Source organism: Vidua chalybeata, chromosome 9 (assembly GCF_026979565.1).
Source record: "Vidua chalybeata isolate OUT-0048 chromosome 9, bVidCha1 merged haplotype, whole genome shotgun sequence".
NCBI classification, from domain to species: Eukaryota; Metazoa; Chordata; class Aves; order Passeriformes; family Viduidae; genus Vidua; species Vidua chalybeata.
In genome coordinates, this window is record NC_071538.1 from 19,288,186 (window position 1) to 19,305,955 (window position 17,770).

The 17,770-nt window shown below is 38.0% G+C and overlaps 1 protein-coding gene across 1 annotated transcript in view; it reads right to left on the reverse strand.

Moving 5' to 3' along the window:
- Positions 1-17,770, reverse strand: part of COL24A1 (collagen type XXIV alpha 1 chain) — a 119,732-nt gene that overhangs the window by 64,429 nt on the left and 37,533 nt on the right. Inside the window, exons 13-19 of the mRNA XM_053950875.1 lie at positions 15,869-15,922; positions 13,358-13,402; positions 9,476-9,529; positions 9,339-9,383; positions 8,893-8,946; positions 8,218-8,271; positions 6,551-6,604 (exon numbers count right to left, since the gene is read on the reverse strand). Of these exons, the coding sequence (XP_053806850.1) occupies positions 6,551-6,604; positions 8,218-8,271; positions 8,893-8,946; positions 9,339-9,383; positions 9,476-9,529; positions 13,358-13,402; positions 15,869-15,922 (360 nt within the window). The remainder of the gene's footprint in view (positions 1-6,550; positions 6,605-8,217; positions 8,272-8,892; positions 8,947-9,338; positions 9,384-9,475; positions 9,530-13,357; positions 13,403-15,868; positions 15,923-17,770) is intronic.

Below are 17,770 nucleotides of genomic sequence, written 5' to 3' on the forward strand. Positions count from 1 at the left end.
ACTGGTTTGGATGTACAAAAAATCACCACAGAACAGCCTGCACCAGGTCCTGCATTTATGAATTCAAGTATTCTTTTCATCAAGTTGAGAGAGCAGCTGAAGCCCTTTAATCCACGGCCACGTGTTAAGGACAAGATCAGTGCAAGATTAAGAAAAAGGGAAGAAGCTTTTCCTCCAAATCTGCAGGTGATAATCGAGGTCTGGCAGGAACTGAAGGTCATCAGCGTGTAGCATTATTCAGAACAGGCCTTTGTGAAATACACTCTAGTGCAGGTCAAGCTGTTAGCAAAGAAAAAGTTAATGTGCACAGGAAAAGAATCAACTAAAATTATCACTGTGAACCACCTGGCCAGTAGGCATTGACTTGGGAGACCATAAGGAGGCCTCTGTATCAGAGGAATTCAGCTACAGCTAGATTGATTTAGAAGAAAGGAGAATATTTTAAGGAAAAAAATGGTGCCACTGACCCTTATGCAATACAGTAGTGAGTTAAATTTCATAAATATCCAGAGAGGATACATGATCTTACATTTGTAGGATAAAATAAAGCATTGGTAATTGACCTGCTCATTCAGTCCCCTGCCAAGATTTTGCTTTTTTAATAATCTTCCACATTTCATTAAATTTTGACCATCTGAAGACTGCCACTTCCTCTGAGCAAAATATTTATTACTACATTTAAGCAAACCCATGGTCTAACACTAGGAAAAACAAGTTTCCTTCTTCATTAAGAGAAAACCATTACAAATTAAAATATATACATACTTTTTCCAATAATTGAAACAAAAACCACATACACAGAACAATGTTTTAAAAATCAGGTTTAGCACTTGGATGCTAATGAGTCTAAGAGAAAACCACTAAAGAGTAAAAATGGTCTGAGTTTTCAGAAGATGGGCAACAACTCTAACACTCAACATTTCTCAATACATCACAGTGGTTTCCCTTTCTTTTGCCATAAATCAGCAATTAAAGCAGAGCTGTGCAACAATTCCAACATGCCTCTAGGTGGCACAGAACATATTATTTACCTGTGACCACGGCCCTGAGACTCACACCTGGAACACTCCCTTGCATCACCCTTGATTTCTATATAGTTCAAAAGAAGAGGTGTTTTTTTTTTAAATCCTGGCCACTGCTGTCTACTGAAATACATTGAAGAGTTAGGCCAATTCCTTGGAATTTTTTTGCTTGTCCTTTCTTAATTTTAAATTTACTTATTTATAGACCTTAAATAGTTACCAAGGGGTGAGTTGTTTCCTATATCTGTAAATCTTAATGTTTCTAATGTGTGAGCAAGTGCTAAATGCTAACACAGACAATTTCCTCTTGGCAATAAACATTCCAGAAAACAATCTGCCTAGAAAAATGTTAATTTAGAGAGATTCTAATGCTTTCATAAATGAATAGATCTACTTTATTTATTTATTTAAATTTTTCTAGAGGGAATTCAGTAAGGACCATGAGATGTAGGTGTGGACAAGTACTATTACAGGTAAAACAAACATGGTATTTTGAAATCTTTTCATTTCAGGCAAAGTCTTAGGATACAAGAGAGTTACTGGCCTGAGAACATCAACACTAAACAATGCATTTAGAAATTTAAAATCCTCATAAATTTTATCTTTTCTGTGAAGAGGGATTAAGACTTTTTTTCTTGAGCACAACCATGAAAGAAAAGGTGGATGCTATGGCAGTATTAGTACACTGTTTCTAAGATGTTCTCACATTAATAATCCATGAAATAAGTGTAATAATCCAGGACACAAACAGCCACTTCAGACAATTCCAGAAAAAGAATGAACCAGGAAGGAGCTCTTGAAATACCTCAGCAATGGCACTTGCCTGACAGATTCCTCATAGTGTAGTGGGATACATCTCTAGCAATACCTAAATTTGCCATGAGTTATTCAGCAGCCAGCTCCCTGGGAAGTTACTCCAGATTAAAAGTTCATTATTCTTCCATAAGTGAAAGGCCAGGAGATTAATATATAGTTTCCAGCTGCAATGTAGTTTGCAGCAGAGACTATTCAAAACGAAACAGCTCTCAGTATTATGACTTCTGAGGAAATGCAGAGTCTTAATTTCCATCTGCCAGAAGCCCATCAGGCAGCTGGTAGGATACAAATTATTTTCAAAATCTTGCTACAGATGTGGTCTTTTGCCAGCAAAGCACTTTAGAATCCACTTCATTTAATGAAAAGAAATGTGGCATCAGGAAAACCTGAAGTGCGAACTATCTTAACACAAATGTGCTTTAACCTTGCTGTGGGAGTGTTGCTTTTTGTACTGAACACTTAAATATAAAATTAACATATTTAGTGCTCTCATTTATCAATATAATGTTTAATTTAAAAAAATGCAGAGATGGCCAAGTTGTTACTATGTTAGGGCATATCTCAGTGCCCCAGCGATGAGCACTCTGCCAAAGCTTTTGTTTTTCTTTTGTTCTTCTGGGTGGCTGCTAATATGGAAGCAGAATATCATAAATATTGTGCCATTACACTCCATTTCCATGGGGAATTCTCTCACATTTACAGAATCCCACTTCCAGCTGTTCTCACATGACATTTGCCAGCATCGCTGGCCACCCATCTTCATGCCCTTGACTGCCCTCAAGAGGATCAGGACAAGCACGGGTGGAGGGGCACCGTGGAGGGAAAACGTCTCCAGGAAGTGCAGCAGCCCCTTCAGTTTCCCTGCTCCAATAAGAGTTCATTCAATCACAGACTGCAATTAATTTCAATGAGAATTTAGAATAAATTTTCAGAAGCAAGACTGACTGGATGTAGCTACTTCAACAAGATATCTTATTAGAGATTCATTACTAATTATTATAATCAAATCACCAAAAGAAGGTTTCTGCAAAAAACTACAATTCTCCAATAAGTGTTTATTATTCTTCTGAATGGATGTGTTATGCAGACATAGAACTTTGGGACAGGACCAGATGAAGGTTCTGTGCAAAGGCAAGTACAGAGTATAAGCAATTTTACAACAAGAGTAGTTCCTCAGATATATGCCAGAAAACAATTAATTCAGCCTTTAAATTATCTTTATTTCTATATTTCCTACAAATCATTTGCATGCAAGTTATTTGATGCAATATTGAAACCGAGAGCTGTTATCACTGCGCACCTGCCATTGTTTGCAAAAACCCAAAAATCATGTGATAATGCATGTGAAACATGCACTAAAAGTAAACTTTTTTAAACTTTAAAAAAACACCTCAAAGCAGCCACTGATTCACTTACAAAATGTGTGCCTTTTTGACTCTTTACTGTTACTTGAATGTATCCTTTTCTTTTGTAAGGCTGCTGCTTTGAGCATGGAACACACCAGTCCCACACAAGTACCTTCCTGAAGGAGTAAGCTAATGACTTCAGATCCAAATACTGCACAGATGAAAAAAGTTCTATTGAAGACAATGAATCATTTTCTCTGCTTCAGATGAAACCTATTTATAACACTTCGAAGGCACATCTGAAGGGAACTATCACTCTCATTTTGGGGGATAATTAAATGCAATTCCTAGAGCAAAATTTAACTACAAAATATTCTGAATACATGTGGAAGCCTGTTAAAGGCTTGTCTAATTTCATTCACATTAACAATAAGCACTGCATACTTCACTGTACACAGTGAACAGAGACATTGTGGGTTAGAACAGTCAAACCAGCACTTTCCAGTTGTCATGCCAATAAAACAAAGCTCTACAGAAATGTCATATTTTGGTGGTTCATTTTCAGGTGCATGACAAAGCAGCACAATGTGTCAGCTGATGAAGGCACACCCCACAGAGTGTGCACTGAGTATACCCAGTGGCTGGTGAGCAGCAGGCATTCAGGCACGAGACAGACCCTGGCTCTGCAGAAACACACCCAGAAGAGGATTTGGCCTGACACTGCAGCACTCCTGCACCGAAAGAGTCACCTGGCAGCCAACCCTTGTCCGGCCACCCAGAGAGTGAGAGCCAGACCTCTGTCCCTCCCTCTGCCCTCCTGCCATCAGCACTGCAGGTCCCAAATGGACCCTGGCTAGAGGTGGGTGACTTATTTCAACTCTGACCTGGTGGACCTTGGCTGCACAGCTGCAGAGGAAAGATTTAGGAAGCGACTCACTGGTGATCTGTATTTCAAACCACAAAACCCTGTGAGGATGATCAGAGTCTGCCTGCCCTGCTCCCACTGCTGTGTGCAGAGATCGTTACACATTTCAGCTGCTGGAGTGCCAGAGTTACTGCAGTTTACATGGGAAGAAAATCAGGGACAGGACTACTTATGAATGGGAATGAAACACTCAAATGTGTAACTGGAAAGATCAAAGGATCCCCAGTTTCTTATTACACATATACCCAAAACAAATGGGGACAGAACACATTTATAAATCCCACTGTCTTAATGTTGGACAAAAGGAGAGAGGAATAGCTGGAAGTAGAATCTGAGAGGTTCTGCTCCTCCTGCTCACACCCAAGTCCAACAAATCCCAATATAGGTTTTGGGGTTTTTTAAAAATAGAATCTTTCATAGAAGGCATATGGTATGGACTGTCACATTTATACTAAATTCAAAGTACTCTCCTTGAAAGACACTAATTGATCACATTCTTCTATTTCCAGAAACATCAAGGGAACATTTAGTATATGATATAATGCATGTTTTCTACATGGGGTCACAGGAAGTCTGAGCATTCAGATAATGAAACAGGAACAAGGAAAATAGCTCTGTCTGACCTGCTTGTTGTCTGGTTTTGGAAGAAGAGACATGATCAGACATACAACAGTAAGCTTTTCTTGTGGAAAAATCTACATTATTTGCTCATACTTCATATATTTGGTTGTGTTTAAATAACTTCTGGCAACAACAAGCAGCTTATTTTTATAAGACAATGTAACAGGAGGGACACATACACTCTTCAGTTTTATGCTTCTTATTTTAAATTCCTTTCATTCTATAACTTCTAGTACCTTCAATTTGTCCAAAATCCCAGTATGCTGCTATCCTGCATCCCTTCTGTTTCTATTTTGCCATATGGTGACCATATTTTTATGAAGTAAAAGGCGGAAAAACCTCTTAGTTTATTTGGAACTGTCTTGCGTGACTGAAGCTAAGAGAAACATTGCTTTGCAGTTTTAAACCGACCATTTTGCAGACAATTATTTTAAAAAAAGTACCTGAACACCCAAGCTTTAATTATCTAGCATCATGGACCTTATTTGCCTTCTAATGATGAAGCAATTCTGCACTCCTGAGCGAGGGGAAATGCTGAGCTTTTCAGAGAGAAAGATTCCCATCCATATCTGCCCTGAGGGTAACCAGCCCAGGATGATCTTTTCCCCAGACACAAAGGAGTAGCTTGTCTGTTGGAATAAGGAACCATGAAGGACTACCAGCAGAGGCAGCAGGACACAGGCCTCAAGACCAACAATTTGGGATTAACCTGCCTCAAGTCTCCCTTGCTGGAAGCTATGCAAAGAAATCATGCAAGGGCCTCTTTTGTTAACAATGAAGAGGCTCGAAAAATCTGAAATCCTGATCCACAGAGGGTGGCAGCTGTGGACAACATGCACAGGCTTTGTGTCTTCTGCACACCTTTTGACCAAGTGAGAGAGACTTACTCTCACAAGATCACCTTGTGTTGCTACAATGCACCTTCCAGTGAGTTTTCTCTCATGAGGGCTTTTGCCTAATAAAAAAGGTAGGAACATAGAGCCTTGGTTTGAGGAGATATGCTCATGTAAAGGCAGAAAAAAGATCATTGCTAATATATGTCTTCCATTCATTTTTTTTTAAAAAAAGGAAAACCCACAAACAAACAAAGAAACCCCACCACAAACCAAGTGAAACCCAAAATACATTCATTGCAGGAAGCTGATTAGAAAGAACAATCCACAATTTCCGCTTTCATCTCTCTAGCAAATACATGTGTCTGTGTATAAACATGTCGTTCTGGTACAGACCACAGCATTTGTCCTTAAAACCTGTGGTATAAATGCAAAAAACCACCAAAATGGGACATTTTGGAGACTGAGTTTCTGCGTAGACTTCCATAGCACTAAAGAGTTCTTAGGAAACTTCACTTCTAGATTCAACTGCTTGGCAACACTTCCCATGTGACTGAGGTTTATCCTTTGTGTTTCTTGTAAGTGATAAATATGCAACCAGGCCTGGAAAATGGAAAATCCCATTTGTAAACATGTTTTAGTATTTACAAATGGAAGTGTGCCTGAGAAATCACATGAGTCTCATTCCAGGTGTACCCCATAGTAGCAGGATTCAGGAGACAGCAAATCCTAAACACACAAGCAAATGAAGAACTACTTTGTATTCAAAGATTCTGTACATTAATATTTTGCAGAAAAAAGTTATGAGCTGGAATATTTTGTACTTTATGCAGGAGAATTAATTCATCAAATATGACTGAATAAAAAGATTTCCCTAATTCAATTAAGATTTCCCTAATTCAGTCTTTTATGAAGCAAACTCATTAAGCTCTTATTTTCATAATTTAGAACCAACATTCAATTTACCACTATCAAGCAATTTCTTACCTCAGGTCCCTGAGGACCCAATGGTCCACGGGGTCCAGGTTCTCCAATTTTCCCCTTAAAAAAAATCCAAACAGATCATGTTTCTGATGATAATTTATTTTTAACAATAGAGGATTATGAAGATTTTAAAAACATTTATTAACAAAAAGGCCATAGAAACGTTGAGATTACTTTTTCACTACATAGGAAATTTTATATCTGCCTCTCTTCAGACACTATTAAAACTAGTTCTTCATATCTCTTTGAAGTCGCAACAAAAAAATTCATTTAGTTTAGGACAGAGAAAATTGGGAGTTTTGGGAGGAACCATACAAAAACCCCATTAAATATATAGCTGTTTTCACAATAAGAACTACATATTATTTAAACATCCAGAAAGTAACTGTTACAGATATTGGTTTACACACTTATAAATTTTAAGTATCCAATCATAGCCAAAAAATTGGCAGTTTTGTGATTAATGACAACAAAATTATAATTACAACTATCCATATGTAACGGTAGCTTCTTTACATACAAATTCCAACTCATCTAAAAATGGGCCAATTTCTCTAAGTTATATCTCTTCTTCCACATTTTCACAATCTTTCTGCCACCATAAGTAGATGTCACTTGAGCAAAATTAAGGTCTGACCTGGGAAACATTTCTATAATTTTTCACATCAATGACTTCATTGTAAATTTATTCTACAAAGATAAATTTCTATTACTGCAGGACTGAGGTCTCATAGCTTAATTTAACATAAGTCATGAGGTTGGTCACATTCAGCTTCTGTTTAAAATCCACAACTCTTTCAGGAACAGGTTGATTCACATGCTTATCTTAAAATGAAAATTCTTGTACCTTTAAAAGCAAAAAATATGATTTTTCTCATCTATGCTTATGCAAATTTGCATAAGTTTATTGCAGGATTAGTGTTCATACTATAAATTCTATAGGACAAGGAAAGCGGTATTGAATATAAGGGCCCATGACATTCATGAGGTCTAAGTAGGCTTACCAGTAATTGGCTTGGTTTACATGAGAAAATTTACACTGGAGTGAGTCTTGGCAGCTTTTAATTTTATATTGAAAAGAGACAGATATTAGCACTAAAACAGGTGAGGAAGTGCCAGGTAACCCAGTGCAATATGCCTTTTCTGCCTCAACATCTAAAAACCCAGCAGCAGTGCACAGATGCCTTTAAAGCTGCTAAAAATCAGTAAATACAGGAATTCGTGAGTGCTCCCATCCCTGTGAGAAGTGACTGGCTGTTAGTAATGAGATCTCACACATTCCCTCCAAATCCAGCTAGTCCAAATGGTCATCTGGAAGTTCCCAAAGCTCTCAGTGGATTTGTTTCAAATATTGCCTACATGTCCATTCCCCATTGTCACAGAATATCTAATATCCTAAGCACTCTATTAAAATTTGACATGTATACTGATTTTGGTAACCAAGTCTCACATTTTAGGATCTGACTCACTCATTAACAGCAGTCACTAGAAATAAAAGCAGCTTAGACCTTATTCTTTGTGCATTTTGAATTAGGTCACTTCTAGGGGATTACATGCACTGTGAGCATAACAATCACACAGAAGTGTCAAATATCAACAGTAGTAAAAAATATCAAGTATCAACAACATACAGTGATATACTGAGAGCAAAATTTGATGTGTAAACTTACTGGGGGTCCTGGTTTTCCTCTGATCCCTGGGGGTCCTGGTAAACCAAGAGCACCCTGAAAAAAGAAAGATAATAAATACACATGAAAATTAATTGTTGTGTTATGTTGGAAGCAATAAATTGCTCTATTTTGGCACCTGAAACAGGCTTCAAAAGAATTCTTCAGGTTGAAAACTATCTTCTAACATTCAACTTTCATCAAAAGAGTTCTCACAGGATGTGCTATTTCAATGACTTCTGATGTACTAGCCAAACAGGAAAGAAGATCCTTATTTATCTCAGTTTGATGATGTGAAGGAGCATGCCAGACCGTGTGCTGCTGCTAACCACAGTAGGTCCAGGTGAGCTGCAGATGAACCTCAAGGGTCAAGGGAAAAATACCTCTTACAACAGTTCCTTAGAGAGACTGAGATCACACCATAATCCTTGTTTGATGCTATACACACAGCTGCCAGAGTTCTGCTGTGCCCTTTACTTGTCTTTGTGCACACTTTCCATAACTGAGTTTTAATTAGCACAGAATTTCTTAAAAATATGTTAATACAGTGATATCCAGGAAGTATTACTACTGCATTCTAGCTTTGTGCAACCAACCTGCTGCATTTTAAGAGACTCAGAAGCCTGATGAAGTTGCTGAAATTGGATAATTTTGTAAAACAACGCAGTTATAACTTACCTTGTCTCCTGGGTACCCCATATCTCCTGGATCTCCTGCCAGGCCATTTTCACCCTAAACGATATATAATTTTATACAGACATATGTGTGTGGCTTAAAATGGGGTAGTTTTCAGAAATAGAGAAAGATTAATTCAATATTCACTATTTAAAATTAACACAGATCTTTGACAATGCAAGGTGTTGCACTGAAATACCTCTTCAAGGAAAGTCTAAAGGCACACATCTGGATATTATTATGGTCAGTAGTTAGTGTTCCATTCAGAAAAAATCTTGTCTAAGCTACCAGACCATGAGTCTGACATAAATTTAAAAAATAAGAGTCAGAAGACAAAAGAAATCAAAAGGATAAAGGGAAGGGTTTGCCAAGTACATTATGCTCAAGTTTTAATGAAGGGAGCCTGAAAGAACTGTGTATCTCCAAGATAATGAAAATATTTAAATCACCTTATCACCTTTCATTCCAGGCTGTCCCACACTCCCTGGGAAACCCTGTTAAAGTAAAGAGTAAACATAAATCCAATGCTTGACTATAATTTGGAAAGCAGCATGAGCACCTGCTGTGGGATGATTAAGTACCATACCGTGGGCCCTGGAATTCCTGATGGTCCACTCGGTCCTGCTGGCCCAATGTCTCCCTATCAAACAGCAAGAAAGGTGACTGCATTTGGTGAAATACAGTAACTTAAAGGCTCCTAACAGAATGTGGCATTTTTTTCTGCACCACAGAGAGAAACCACAATATTTTTTAGATTTATTTCTTAGGGAAAAACAATGCATTAGTATCATAAGCCCTCCATGTTTACAGTTCCCAACATTATCAGCAGAAACAAGAAACAAAACTTGCCTCTTCTCCTGTAAATTCAAGAGAAGATCACAGTGTATTAGGCAATGCCAATTAAAGAAGCTTTCTTTTGTACTGCAGCTGCACATTCAGAGACCATCACTCCTGTCCTTAGGGTTACATAACAGCACTTCTCTATAGGCATCAAATTTGGCTTAAAGAAATTATTCTATGATGAGTAGGGCCATAAAAAATGGCTTTTTAAACAGTCCTTTTACTCAATTTCCCATCTATCAGTGACTTCTATGAGTTAAAAGAAAAAAAGAAAAAAAAGAGATGTGACTGTAAATACCACATGTGAAGAATCAAATTTATGTTCCAGTGGGCATGCTAACCTTTTCTAATGTACCTTCAGAGCCCTCACTACAGCTCTTATTTCTGGGATTTATTTAGGCAGCTTTATGACAGGAAAAAAAAGTGAATCACACAAAGTGTCTTTAAAGATCAGCACAACAACAGCAATAATATTAATGAAAAAGCTAAACATAAGACCTGACTCAGAATAGTTAAGACTATATTACAAAGAAAGAAGTCTATCTACTTTCTGCCTTTTCAACCTCAGGCAGAAAAAAAACCCAAATAATGTTATATCTCTATGGCTATGTAATAATTTAACAATACAAATGAATAAAGCAATCATTTGCCACTTGCTGAAAGTGATATGGAAAAGATGAGATGGACATCTGTGCATTTCCAGTTGAGCACACATTCATTATTCTCTGGAGACTCTTTCAGCAATGTTAGCAACCACATTCTTCTGCAGCCACCATCAGACTTATGGCTGAGTGAAGAAAAAGCAAGACCAATCTCTTAGTGTCTTAATGGTGCTTGGTAGAACCCCAAGGAAATTACCACTCCACATTGCTTTGGCTTTCCATGACTGCTTAAATGGTATATTCTCTCATGCTAGCTGATCAGGTCAGTTGTTTATGTTGCTGTCTCTGAGCTGTGCTACATATTCTAGTTCAGCAAGGCATTTATGCATTCTTGATACTGAATGCTGAAAAACACATTTATGGTAACAACAGCATTGATTGGAAAATCACAGAGGGATACTGAACTGGGAAATTTAGCTTACAACAGCAACAAGAAGAATTTCCAAAACAGCTTTACAACATTCAGGTTCATTAAACACCTATCACAGTCTGCAGATACATTGAGTGACTTAATTAACAGCAAAGAACTGGAACTGCAACAAAATTGCAAAAGTGTTGAATTAGTTAGTCTGTCAGGTTTTTAAATCATTCTTCACCTAAAACAGCCTTGCTATATGTTAAGATATGCTTATCACTTCGGATAAAACTTGCTGATCAATAAAACCTGCAGCTACATAAACAGTACCTTTTCCAACATTTCTATGTGACAAGTGAAACTAAAACTAAATTGCTTTTTCCAGGCAAAAAGATAAAATACCAGAAAAGCAAAACTAATGGTTTCTTAGTATTAAGTGGATTTTTTAAAAGGCAAAAAAAATTAAAAACTAATTCAGGTATCTAGCAGTAAATTTTCTGCAACTCTATCTTAGTAAAACTCGTGGCCTTGCTAAGTCTTGAAAGACTGACTATTCAGCCAGCCAAAACTCTGAACTTGGCAAGAGATTTGTGTATTGAAAAAAATAATAGATGGAATTACTGGACTCAGCTTGCTGATGCTCTCATTTTGCCATTGTTCTCATGAACAAAGACAAAAATACAACTAACTCTTGACATTGACCAGCTGGGCTGGACAAGCTACTTGAATTAATGCTCTTGGTTTCTGCCAGAAAAATATATTTAATCCCACGTACAATATTACATGTTGTAGAAGAATAGTGTATTATTATTGACTAAGTATTTTAAAGCAAACACTGAGGGCTGTAGCTCTTTACTCAGTTTTGGATGACCATTAGCAACTGCCTGGACAAAAGAAAGCTGAGGCCAGGGAGCAGAGCTTTGGAGAGGAGGTGTGGCTGAGGAACAGGGCTGCACCACACAGGCTGTACCTGGGGATGCTGGGGTCACATGAAACTCCCCCAGGGTCTTGGTGACATTCTGCTACACATTAAAGAGTGCAATGGTCTCTTGTAAAGAAATTCTGGAACAAAGCACAGCTCTTCCAATTATCTGACTGTGAAAGAGGAAACCAGGCTAACCCATATACTGGAACCATGAGAAAGAGTCCCACATATAAACACAAGAAGGCCACTCAAACGGTGCTCACACTCTAAACAATTGTTAATTTTGTGCAGCTCAAAATCTAAACATGCCACCAACTTATTTCCCACCCCCATTAAATAGCTCTCATTATGGTTATATTCCATCCATGTACAAGTGGCAAAAGATTTGGACTGGTTATAGAAAATTATTTCTCTATTTCACAAAAAATTATTGACACTCAATCTCTGTAAGTGACTGCAACTCAGAAGGTACATGCAGCTTTGATCCTGCAAACATTTATGCTCATGAACTCTAGGTAGGGCTAAACTCCTAAGTTTTAGTCAAAATAATCAGTAAGAGTATCTTTTTGGGAAGTGACATTTTTTTAAAAAACCTCAGGTACATTTGTACAATTATCAAAGTCTTTGAGATTAAATTCCAAAGACAGTCATGTAAGAGAGAAAAGCAAACCATAGTTCTAAGCAAATTCTCAAGAATGCAAGCTCCAGTCTCATGAGTGTGTCAATTGGCCTGAAGACCACAGAAAATCATGTTTGTATGATGAAGGCTGGAAGCTACAGAGCTTTCTTGACCAAGCTTTTGTTTTCACTATAGCAATGCCATAACAATCCTAATCAGACAGCAAGGGATGACTTACAGGAATTTTTTTTTTGTTATGAACATGTAATTAAGAAGAGTAACAACTGTGCTTCAAAGGAAAAGATGACCATCAGTGTAAATATAAACTTATCAAGTTTGTATTTCAAATCTTTCACATCTGCAGATACCAAAAAAATCCATAAAGCAAACACTGGAGACAATCATGGCTTTCTTAATTCAAGTGTAAACACTTGTTATTTCTCCCTTGTTAAGAATGTGGCCGTGTAGCCAGACATGACTGAGACAACATCAAGAATCAGAGGTTCTCTATGAGTAAATACATGAATTAAAAAAACCAAGGGAGTGAGACTACTCAGAATGAAAGTCTTTCCCACCTTCTGTAGGACTCAGAGCTTCTTGATAGATACAACTACTGTGTGCAACTCCACAGTGAGCATCACAGCCTTATTCTACACATATTTTTAAGAATTAATATGATATTGTAAACATGATAATTTTTCTTAGAAATTAATTCTGCTTTGGATTTGGTACCCATATTCAGGAACCAATAAGGACTGCTGTTGTTAAAATATTTGAGACCATTGCACCCTTCACACTGGCTTTAGTGCCATAAACTAGCAAACTTGGTCATTTCAAATAAAAGACCCAAACACACTGGATCAGAAACAAGCATACAAATCCACACCAAGTATAGAAGTGCTCCATGCTGCCAACATGACAGCAGTTTTGTAGAGTGATACTATGTAAAATCATGGCTAGCTAAAACAAAACCTGTTTAAATCCTTAAATTTTCTTTTTTTTTTTAATTTTACAAACACACAAGACTAATGCAGCCATATCAAAGTAAGTAATAAAAGTATACTCACTCTTAGTCCTGGAAATCCAGGAGGACCAACACCACCAACAATTCCCTTTAAAGAAAGTCAGTCTTAGATTATCTGAAATTTTCCATTTAAAAAGAAATCCCAGTGATAAGCTAAAAGCAATCTACAAAGCAAGTCAGTTTTGATTTTTACAGTGTTTCCAAAGAGTGACAGCTTATCACTGTCTAGAAAAATATGCTTAGTAAAATTCCCGAATTGTGGAATTAGATCACCAGATATTTGCATCATGGGAACATTTCTGCTGTTAATGTAGGAATATGAGATTTTTTTTTTTTTTACCATGACACTTGAAGTGGAAAGAAGAAAAACAATTTTTTGAAGGTGAAAAATAAATTAATTAAGATTCCCTAGAAAAATAAATAAGAACATTCTTTCAGTTTATAGAAAGACCTCTGCAAATTAAAGGCTACACTCTCTTTATGAGAAATTACTAAACTATAGCATTTGTACTTCATGCAGAACTTAAATATTCAGTAGTACTCCACTACTGCCTCTGGCACAGTTTAACTCAGAAGAGGCTAAAACACTGCTGAAAACAGTTGCTAAGTCTTTTTGCCCTACATGAAACAGATATTGCAGTCCTCCAGGTCACCGTGTCTCATGCAAGCTGTCCCAACACCTGGGACCTGCTACTCAGTGGATAACATTCACAGGGCCCTGCTGGCAGCCACGGGGAAGGGGAAGTTTTATGCAAGCAAATCTAAACCCATTCTGAAAGTGTCCAACAGGGCATGGCTGCTGGACATGGCACAGAGGACACCTTTGTGCTCTCCTCCCTCCTCGCTGCCTTCACTCTTTCCCCAGCCTGCTCTAAACTATCCACAGGGGAAGCTGAATGCTCCAGCAACATCCTCCAAGGCAGGCTGACATCCTCAAAATTGAGAGGGTGTTGTGGAAATGAGGGATGGCATTAGTCAGTTAAGCAGAAGAAATTAGGCATGGAGACAAATGCCATTAGTGTTAAGTCAGCACATGGGAAGAAATGTCTTCCCTTCGAGTTCCTGCTGCCACAGGCCTCCCAGGCAGCCCCTGGTGTCCAGTGCCAGCTCACAGAGAGGCTCTGTAAATATGCCATTAGCACTGCAGACCCCTGCAGCTGCAGCACTGGCCCCTTGCCTGAACAAGCCCTGCAGGGTGAGCTTTGGGGGAGGAGGGGAGAGGGGTTGCTGCCTGTCAAAGAAGGCAGTAAGATCAGCAGCTGTCTTGGCAGATTAGATGGAACTTGTTTGCAAATGCTTGCTGTAAAACGGGCTTCTTTGTAACGTGCAAGTCTGTAATTTCAGATCCAGGCTTTCTGAGCTTGTTTCTGTTAAAGCACTGTTCTGCAGATCTGGTGGAAAGACAATATCTGCTTTATCAGGAATGAAGGGAGACTTGGGAGTACAAGGAGGGGAAGGAAGAACTCACCTTTTAATACCATTTGCAAAGCAGTTGGTGACACTCAAGCCCTCAGTGGGTTTTCAAGATGAAAACCATGATGACATCACCTGACATTCCAACAAGGGGAGCTTTGCCTTAGGGACCAGAAATGTGTAAGAAATTTTTTCCTGTGTTCCAAAATGTTGACACCATACATTGATAACCCACCAGCAAAATTAATGTAAGCTTTCTAAAATAAGTTTCTAAGATGGGTGTCAAGGCAGACCTTCAAAAAATAGAGAAACTCTGTCTAGTTGATGACTCTGTTCCACATCAGAAAAATCTTTAGATGCAAACCGACAGCAGTTTCCAAAGGAGAATCCAACAATACAAGATGATGTAAATCAGCTGCTCTTTCACCCAGCACTTATTGCTGTTCTCTTCTCTTGCCCAAAGCCTTTCACTGGTTTCTGACACCAAAGGAAACCTGAGTTTGGAGTCTGAAGCCAGAGTTTCCCTACAAATAGAGCAAGACAGCAAAGCTCCTTTGAGGGCAGCCTGTGAAGTGACGTGACTGTGCCACAGGCTGGACACCACACTGCAAGGGTACACACTGCCAAGGACAAAGCTGTTATCACACTGATTACAATGCACTAAATGACATGCTAGCATAATTGTGCTCAGTACCAGTTCAAAGGATGAAATCAACTATCAAATGCACAAGCACACAAAAGCTGGGGTTTTACATGCAGGCCAAATCCTGTTTTGTTAAGGTGATCTTAGAATAACGGCTTAAATAAACAACACAAAGTCATAGCTAATGCAAGAACTGTGGAAGACAGAACATTCATCACTAATGCAATGAGGACAGCAAGAGATCTGATTCTCAAGGTAGTCAGCACATGCTACAGTGGAAAATGTGTTCTCGGCAGCATTCTGAATATTTTCTTCCTCTTTTTTATCTTATTATAGCAGCTTCCTAGCAATTTCCATGGGAAAGTTAACAGTCCAAAATTTGCCTGTGGATTTCAAGACATTTATTTTGAGGCAAAAGTCTCCTTTAATTTTGGAGGGGAGTTCACATTGAGTTTTACAAATTTTATCATGTTAATCAACACACAATTCAGTACTTACAGGACTTCCATCTGGACCAGGGGGGCCTCTATTTCCAAAGTCACCTGGAAAACCCTAAAGCAGAACAGAAAATACCTGTTCTTCATTATTCAAGACATGAAAGGTTGTCTGAACACTAAATCCCTATAAACTTGGGGAATTGAGACATCATAAATAGATTCAGGGAGTGTGATGGAGGAATGGGAAAACCAGAAAGTTTCACCTACACAGTTCAAATGAACAGAATAGTGATATTCGTTTGCCTCCTAAAGTCATAAACCCAAAATGATACAATTATACACAATGGAGACTTAAGAAAAAACAGACAATTGAATTACTTTCAGAGCAATATTAAACAAGTATTACTTGAATTGTTATCTTGGAGCCTGTTTTCCTATTTCTTATTTTTAACTCTTTTTTTTTTTTTCCTGTTAGCTTCAATAGTCACTAAAATATCTGTCCTTCTTTCCTTAACTCATCCCCAGATATTAATGGTTGGCATCTCAGAATGAGATTTCATATTCCTCAGAAATCAGAATTCTCATCTTTCTAACTGATGCGAACACTTGCCTTAGTCTGCATCTAGACACTGAAATAATAAATCAAGACATAGTAAAGCCTCATTTCTTTTATGAGAGTTTTGACTTCAGAGACTAGATTATCAGAACAGGAAAGAAATCTAATTTGCCAAGTCAAGCATTGAAGCTTAAAACAGAATTTCCATTTCTTGCTTCAGAAAGTAAATGGAATGGAATGCCACCACTTTACTGCCTCTAAACTTCCTTCCTTCCTGTTAGGGTTTTGAAAATTGCTGTACTTCTTTCAGATGTTGCCCACTACAGAAGCACATAAGTTGCTGGGGAAAGGTGATTTGACTTTTTGTTTGGTTTCTTTTTAGGAGGGATGGGGGTGGGAGGGTAGTGTGAGGGGTTTTTAAATTAATTTTTATCAGTTTTGTATTGCTAGGCAGATCTCACTATCTTACTAGAAGAGCCACATGTAGCTAATTAGAAACTCATGCTATTAGTTTGAAGCAGTACCATGAAATATTTCATGATTGCTATATATTCACTATATGAAATTAGGAGAAAGGATCTCAGTGCAGATCTACTGAGAAGTCAAAATAATTTTTTGACCACAGTGTAAGGTCTATATAAGAGTTTACCAGAAAATTTGCAAAATACTAAGCTGGAAAGGGATTCTACCTGGAAAAATCCAAGCTACAGCATTCAAACCAAAGAGACTTTTCTTGGAATTGAAAAATGTCACACAGTATTATTAGAGTACTGAGATAATGGACCTCAAGAAATCAGCCACAAAAAATGTGAGCATTACTAATCTATCTCCATGGAAAAAAAGGAGCAAATCCCATCCTTACAATAATTTTATGTGAAATGCTCTTTGTCTTTTCAGTGTTTCAATATCTTTTTACCCCTCCATGTGTACCAGGAACAGTACTTGGAGGCATTGACCTTTCCCTTCAGTAAGACTGTGTTCAAACCTGCTGCAGCTCCAAGGTACAACTCATTTGGCCTTTTAAAGCTGCTTTACTCAGAGAACATCCACACAGCTGCCCAGCCCAGGACTTGCTGCAGCAGTGTCTTTCCTCAATGGATTGGGGGATCTACATCACCATACAATAGTATTCCAACAGTAGTCAGGAAGACAATATAAAACTGTGTCAAGGAGATGGAAAAATCATACCGTAAATCAAAGTAATTTAAGCACTGCCTAAGCCATACTTGGCTTTAGTAACAAGCCAAACTTTTACAAAAAGGAAGGCAACATTTTATGCATTTATATACATGCATGCACACTGCTAAAATATGTTGAAACAACTGAATAGCTGTTAATTCTCATCATTATGCATGATAATGTGAAGTAATCTGAGACAACATTCTGTAGCATCTTTTGGGTTGATTT